Source organism: Nicotiana tomentosiformis, chromosome 8 (genome assembly GCF_000390325.3).
Source record: "Nicotiana tomentosiformis chromosome 8, ASM39032v3, whole genome shotgun sequence".
NCBI lineage: Eukaryota > Viridiplantae > Streptophyta > Magnoliopsida > Solanales > Solanaceae > Nicotiana > Nicotiana tomentosiformis.
In genome coordinates, this window is record NC_090819.1 from 135,927,800 (window position 1) to 135,935,738 (window position 7,939).

General features: G+C 36.1%; 1 protein-coding gene across 2 annotated transcripts; it reads right to left on the bottom strand.

Annotated features, from left to right (window-relative positions):
- Positions 1-992: 992 nt before the first annotated feature.
- On the bottom strand, positions 993-6,335 carry LOC104086493 (uncharacterized protein At1g76660). 2 transcript variants are annotated; one of them, XM_009590766.4, is made up of 2 exons: positions 5,935-6,335; positions 993-2,613 (listed from the first exon to the last, which is right to left on the bottom strand). In XM_009590766.4, exons 1-2 carry the CDS (start codon positions 6,046-6,048, stop codon positions 1,387-1,389), a joined length of 1,341 nt encoding a protein of 446 aa, XP_009589061.1. In that variant the 5' UTR covers positions 6,049-6,335; the 3' UTR covers positions 993-1,386. The 2 variants fall into 2 exon arrangements, with proteins under 2 accessions (XP_009589061.1, XP_070038933.1); XM_070182832.1 differs by lacking the exon at positions 5,935-6,335 and adding an exon at positions 4,892-5,911.
- Positions 6,336-7,939: the final 1,604 nt, after the last annotated feature.

Here is a 7,939-nt window from a genome sequence, read left to right on the forward strand (position 1 = left end):
TTACAATAAATATTTATATGTATACAATATTTATAAAAATTATATAAATGTACTATCGGGTTGGTTTGGTTTCGGTTATACTTTTTTTTTAGTTAAAATCAAACCAATTAAGGTCGAATTGTTTTTTCAATACCAAACCAAATCAAACCAAATCATATCAGATTTTATTTTTTTCGGTTTGACTCGAATTATCAGTTTGATGCGGTTTATCGGTTTTTTTTTACACCCTTACTAATCATCTTTCTTCCTTGTAATTTCATATGTTTCTTTTTTCCACAAAATTTATTGAGAAGCAGAAAAGATTTAACTAGGGTCAGAAAACCATAAAAACCAAACTTATCACATATGATTGGAATTGTTACCAATCATGAATTGCACCAAGAATGTGGCTTAATAATCAATAAGCGCAATCCGACGCATTAAGCTCCCGTTATGCGCGGGGTCCGGGAAGGGCCGTATCACAAGGGTCTATCGTACGCAGTCTTACCCTGCATTTTTACAAGAGGCTGTTTTCACGGCTCGAACCCGTGACCTCCTGATCACATGGCAACAACTTTACCAGTTACGCCAAGGCTCCCATTTTTTTATCAATGAAATAAGGGTATCAATTACTGACGTCATCAATTACTGATTGGCAGCAACTTAACAGTTAACAATCAATGAAATAGATAATTAGAATTGTTATCAATTACTGACGTCATGTTTCGCTAGACCAAAATTAAATGCCAACGAAAAGAAATAAAAGCTAAGTCACTTCTTCTCATCCGTTTAAATGTTGATGGACAGTACTACCCGACACATGTGCTGGTACAAGATAGCAAACACCTGATAGAATAGTCAAGATAATACAAGTTGACGCGAAGTGAACACTACCATTACACAAAAAGGGGGGAAATTAGCTAGTCTACTATTTTATAAAGTATGGCTTGGATCAGATTTATTTTTAAGTCTTAATCTTATAAGCACATGGACATTTGCTAATTCATGACAACTTGTTGAAGAAAGATTGTATTCCAATGAAAACTACATGAAGATTATCATCATCATCTGCTACACTGTTCTAGCAATTATTTATGTTTTATACATAAAAGATGTGAAAAGCGAAAATGTAGATTCTAACTAGTTAAATGTAAAACTCTCACTGAGGGGAGCAAAACTAGTTTATGAAATGCATCCCTATCTACTATCATTTCCTAAGTTCAGGAAGTACCCAAAATAACAGCCTTCGCATCAATTCCTATATCAGTCCTGCTGCACTTCAACACCTCATCCTTGTACATTTGGATATCAAGAGTTCCGGTATTTGCTGCTGGTTTTGTTGAAATGTAGGGCAACTGAGCAGCAGCTTATTAGTATGGTGTGGACTTACCAAAGCGATATAACCAGTTAGCTGATGCCGGGCTGCATCATAGGGAAGATCCAGTTATTGCTTGACCCACCCTGCTTCCCGAGAACCTTCTCGTTGGCCCACCAGTCAGAGCCAATAGTAGCTTTATCAGGATATCCTCCATCCACATTGTCAAAGTTAAATTCCTTCGAGGATCCAAGAGTGATCGATCTGTGCTTCTGGTGCCTCTGTCCATCTTCTCCATCAGCAGAAGATCCCTCACGTGTTTCACTGGAAGGCTCATTCCCGTTGCACTCCTGTCCATTTGACATTTCAGCCAGGCTTTCCTCTCGTTTATTGTTACGTTCTACATCCTGGAGAGACATAGATCCAGTTTTCATCAACATCGTTGGCTTCTTTTCCACACACCTCACTACGTCTTCTGCAGTTATCTCGAAAGAAACTCTATGGTCGACCACTGTTAGATCATTTTTCCATCCATTAAGCGGCTTTGAAAGCCGAGGAACACCAGAGTTCTGATGATTGAGAAGGAAACTGTCGTGATACTTGGGGTATACTGTATCAGGGGTCAAAGTCCCAGATCCTTGCCGTGATCCCCATTCGTGAGGGGCTATTTTCTCCAGGTTCAGGAACTGAGGGCGTCCAGGATTAGACTCACGGTCAAGAAACGGAGATGAGGTTCCAGATACAGAAATGGCTGACCCAGGCGATATCAAATTGCTGACTGGACTCCCTGGTTGAAGTTGATATGATTGAAATTCATACTGAGCAAAAGGAAATCTATTACCAGCATCAACATTTTGGTGATTGGGGTCAAGAAGCTTAGCAAATGGTACCTCAGGCGACGAGGGTGTAGTCAAGTGGACTGACTCAGGTGGAGGGGTAAACGGAGCAGTTGATGGTTCAGTGGTGAATGTAGAGAACACAGGTGGAGATACCAGTTGAGGTTCATGAGCGTATGGCCCAATAGCAAAAATCGAGGCAGGTCCACTGGGAGAATATGTAGACATAGAGGAAAGGCATTTCGAGCCAACTGGTGAGTGGGTTGCGGAAGGAGGTTCTGATGGCAAGAAAGAAGCAGGAGATGAGGGAGGGGCAATGAAGGGAAGCACTATAGAAGGAGCTTGAGTTGAATTATCAGCAGCAGGTCTATCTGCCCCAGGGGCTGTTGTTTCAGGAACAAAAACTGCATGTCCGATTCGCTTTGTCTGTTTCTGAGACCCAAAACACCAATACATGCTCCAGCAGCTTCCCCATCTTCGTTTCTGTAGAACCAATTTGAAGTGCAAGAGATGATGAGATCTTCTCATAAAATAAACAAGTAACTTCAAAGCATTATGAAGATGTTAACACACAAAGTAAGTTTCTTCAGGAAAAGACCCGAAAGCAGAGAGGACAGGGAAGTAGAGAAAATAAAACAACCTTGTTTCTTGATGCTGTCTTAAAACAAGGATGAGTGCAATTTAATTGTTCCTTAGAATCAAATAGTCAAGGGAATAAAAGCAAAGAATATACACAAAGAACCTTGAAGATGTTAGCCCTTCAATACAATTGAACAATCGAAGAAAATCGGAGGACAGATGATCTAATCTAGAGTAATATTCAAAGAGCTGAGAGAAATTATTATTAACCTTTAAGAATTAATTAAGTCAGTCCATTCAAACCAAATAATGTTCTGAGGCTGGAGGTCAACAGGCCTGGTCCTGGCTAAGGCAAGATGAGGTTTCTAAGCAAGGAACACCAGACAGCAGTGCGGGAATAAAAACACTTGAGTTTGCAAATGTCACAAGAGTGTTAATCAAAATGACGGGATGCAGAAAAACTTCCCTGGTAGACTTCTACCTTGCATCCTTAAGGTGAAAGGTTCAATTCCCACCGCCTTCTTCCAATTCTTTTCCCCTTTCCCCTCCCAAAAATATTATAGGAGAAAGAGGGAAACAACAACACCAACCGCAACAACCCAGTGGGATCCCACAAAGTATCATGCACATTCTAACATAATAAGATCAATTGTAAACGTACAAGAACATTGAGAAAATTGTAAGCAACAACAACAAAAAAAAAAAAAAACAGTGAATTCCCATAAATGGGGTATGGGGAGAGTAGTGTGTACGCAGACCTTACCCCTACCTTATAAAGATAGAGAGGTTGTTGTTGTTTCCAATAGACTTTGAGAAAATTGTAACAACAACAACATACCCAGTATTATCCCACATCGTGAGGTATGGGGAGCGTAGTGTGTACGCAGACCTTACCCCTACCCTGTGAGGATAGAGAGGTTGTTTCCAATAGACCCTCGGCAAAAGAAAATATTAAAAGAAATACGAGGCACCAGAAAACAAACTAGTATTTGTACAAATTTACTTAAGTGCCTCACATGCTGTGGCCTCTTCACTTGGCCTAGGAGGTATATCAACTCGCTCCTTGACTTTGACAAACTGGGAAACTGGCTATCATTTCAGCCTCATTTAGCGAAGCTATTCTACAATTGATCTAATGAATTCAGGGAAGAGTTTTGACATCACAAACAAGTACACTTCTAGCCTTTTGGAACATATTTAGACTTGTGAATGAAGCAATTTGTGGTATGAGACATTATCATCTTTGAGTAGGGGATCTGAGATTAAAACCTGTGGGAACTCTATAAACTGACCGCAGGTTTTTTTGATAGGTAATGTAATTTTTACTATAATAACAGTACCAAGAAAGTACTATAACAACAGTACCAAGAATTTTTGCTACAACACTCTTTCTGCACCAAAAGCAGAAATCACATAAGCATCTATATTTTACACGAGAAATATTTTCATTTTCTTCAAAAATAGAAATGCAGGTGTATTATATTAACTAGTAAGCTCAGTTGTGTAAATTCAACCGCTGGAAGAATATGATATCAGCATTTATTAAATCGGGAACCTCCAAGATTTCTGCTTACTTGAAAACGATAAATTACTCGACCCTCTGAAATCAGAGGCGGATCCAGGATTTGAAGTTTATGGGTTACTATTGTAATCTCAAATTAATATACAATAATAACTAGATTCACAGTTATATATTTATAGATATTTAATGGATTTTTTTAATAAAAATACAGGGTTTCCGCAAAAGTTACTGGGTTCCCGGGAACCCAATAACTATACTCTACATCCGCCACTGTCTGAAATGCATAACTGTGTATCGCATCTCTGCATCGCTTTAAGCAAGAAGGAACATACCTAATAACACTTTTTGATAGATAGCATTTTAGAACAAGATTAAGAAAAGATTACTACAGTTGACATGGCTGTAGATGCTATTTAAGGATGAGAAGGAATGTGGTGCCACTAGAAAAAGAGTTCATAAAGTGATAGATTTCCTTGATTTTGGATTGATTAAAAAGAAAGAAAGCAAATGATTTATGTAATAGTGACACTCCATTGACAGCATGCATATCACGAGCAGTGAAGAACTGAAGCATATTATCCAAACTTCCTATCCATCACCAATTTCCAACAGGGGGTAAAGAATACTTTCTTTTATGAGGGGGCAAAGAATAGTACTAACTTTCTCAATGAAGACACTTTTCTTTTAGTGAACTGCCATTCCAGAGAGTAATTTCTGTCATTGTGATTTTGTTTTTTTATGACCAAGAAATCCGTTTGGGGCCAACCCTTAGGACCAACCGCTGACTTCGAAACTTGGGAATAATAGACCTGCCCCTCCACCCTTCTCCACTTAAATACCAGGCTTACTTCGCATGGCACAAGGCTCAAACGTGTGACCTAAGTCACGAGTCCTTCAACCTTTGCCACTTGAACTAAGCCCCGGGGGGCTGTCATTGTGATAATTATCTGCACAATTCTTGAAAAGTTCCAAATATTTGCTATACAGAATGAAAATTGCAGATGTATCCCAAATTCGGACAGCGGAGACAGCATTAATACCAATTACAATCTTTCACCAGGATATACCAAGAAATTTCCAATTAGAAGATCAAATAACTCACATCATTCTTCACCAAATATAACAACATCTCTGTTCTTAATGCAAGGGACAAAAAATATACAAAAGTCCCCTGATCTATGAATCTCCATTGCAAAGCTTCAATTTTAACAAGTTAGACACCACCAAGACGCTTCAACTAATTTAACTTTGAGTTCAAAAATATTAATCTCGATCTACAAATTCCAAAAAGGAAACAAAACTGTAACCGGATTCAAATTCAAAGCGAAACACAAAACGATCTATAAATTCCAAAAAGACAAAAGAAAAACCATGATTTTTTCGTCAAACACACAATGATGTTTAAGCTCCTAAAAAAACTGTAACCGGATTGAAATCAAAGTGAAACATAAAATGACATTTATAAGTTGCAAAAAGAATTAATTAACTGTGACTGGATTCAAATCAAAGCGAAACACAAAATGATACTTAAAATTATTTTAAAAAACACGTAATCGGATTTAGATCAGAGTAAAACACACAATGATTTTTAAATTCCGAAAAAAAATGTAACTGGATTCAAATCAAAGTGAAACACAAAACGATCTATAAATTCCAAAACCCAAAATTTGCTGTAATCGAATTCAAATCGAAGTGAAATTTACCTGAACGGAAGCTTGAGGAACACGATTTTCAACCGAAGCGATCGCAGTAGCAGCAGCGTTTATAGTCTCCAGAGTACTATCCACTCCTCTCTGCTCTCCGTTCACTCCTCTCATCTTCTCCTCCCTTTGACACAACAAATCACCTCAATTCCTAAACTCCGACGACTCCTCAGCTCTATAACATCGCCGGACCTCACTTTTCCAATCGAAATACCAAAAAAATATATATATTCTCAGACAAAAAATCAAAGTAACCGAACAAATTTGGAGAAGAAGACGTTGATTTCTTCTGCAAAATGTACACATATATATATCGTATATATTTAATATTTCATATGTATTATGTGTATGTATAGGCCATAGCTATGGTGGCTTTGGAGGTCAAACACGGCAATGACTTTAGCGTGATTTTTCTATAATTGGGAGTTATTATTATTAGTAAAAGGTAATTAAAAGGTTAATAAGTGATTGTGAAATGACGATAATGGGCTTCTTTGCAATTTAATAGAGGTAGGATGAATTGGGTGGTGTTTCACCTGAATTTTGCTAGCCACATTTAATGTATTTTCACTTCTTCTTTTTATCTTTTTTGCTTTAAATTTTATTTAAGATTTTGGTTTTCATTCTTAAATGCTAGGAGTATTACTTAACATTGTTGAATATGGTTGGTTTCATTTAAAAATACAGTTGAATTTGAAATATATATATTGATAATTTACTTTAGACAAAAAAATAATCCTAATCTTTTGTTATTTTGTGAGGTATAATATAGCAAGAATAATATTTTATTACTATCAAATGATCTTTTAATCCGACCAAATCACTAACTACTATAGTATATTCTGGATTTTTAGTTTGCAAGTAATTAACGAATTGAGCACAAGATCGACTTCGGTCAATTTTTTTATCAATCTTCTGACATATATATTTTATATCTCTGTATTTAAAATTTGACACCGCAAATAGAATTGGTTAATTTATTTAATTGAAATCAACTATGTCTTGAATAGATCTTGAAAGAAATAATCTATTTAAAATCGCACATGATACTTACACTAAATTTATTAATTTATTATAATAAGTATTGAATTAAAGTGTGACAAGTGACTAAGCATGTCATTAGAATTTGATGCAAACATTAGACAAGTCGTTCTTTAAATCCTTTCATCCTTACTTTAATACATGAAAAAAATTAATAACTCAGTTTAAAATTTGATTTCTTTTGAAATAAATTAAATGCATGATAAAATAAATTCTATCTTATTCTTGAATTAGACAACCCATCATAATTTTTACATGAACTTAATTAATAATGACTTATCTCGACTTTCATAAGACTCACACTATATTAATAGTAAAGTTCAATTCAACCTTGAAAATATTAGACAATAAAAGATAAGAAGAAAATAAAATCATTGATAGTGACAATTCAAGAATTAAAAGAAACTATTAAAAACAAACAAGTCTAGTCAATATTGGTATCAATGTGCTATAAAATATGCTATCTTGAATTTAAAGTATATATGCAATAAGAGTCAACCTAATATTGGACCATACTTCTCATGAGTGAACAAAAATTTTATTATGCTTAGGGGATTAGTATAATTATTGAGGGTAATTTGGTCTTATTAGGACTGCAACAAATTATTAATTTATAGATTAAGTAATAAAGTAGCTCATTTAAATTACCAAGGGAAACTTTTTGTTAGGCCAATGAGTGCGCACGTGTGCACATCCATTTTCTCGATGGCGTTATTATGCGCACCCTCCTGGTTCTTTCCGGCGTAGGTTAGGCCCCACCCTTGAAAATTCTCGCTCGTTTACTCGCCTTCGCCCCCACTTGAACTAACGTGCACGCTTGGCTCATCGTTTTCTGCATTTTATAAAGTCGCTATTATTACTTCTTTTACTACTACTTGTTTATTTATCATAGGCATCAACGAAAAGTACTTGGAGTAAATTACACTTAGAGGATTAAGAATATCTTTTTTTAAAAGCGGGCATA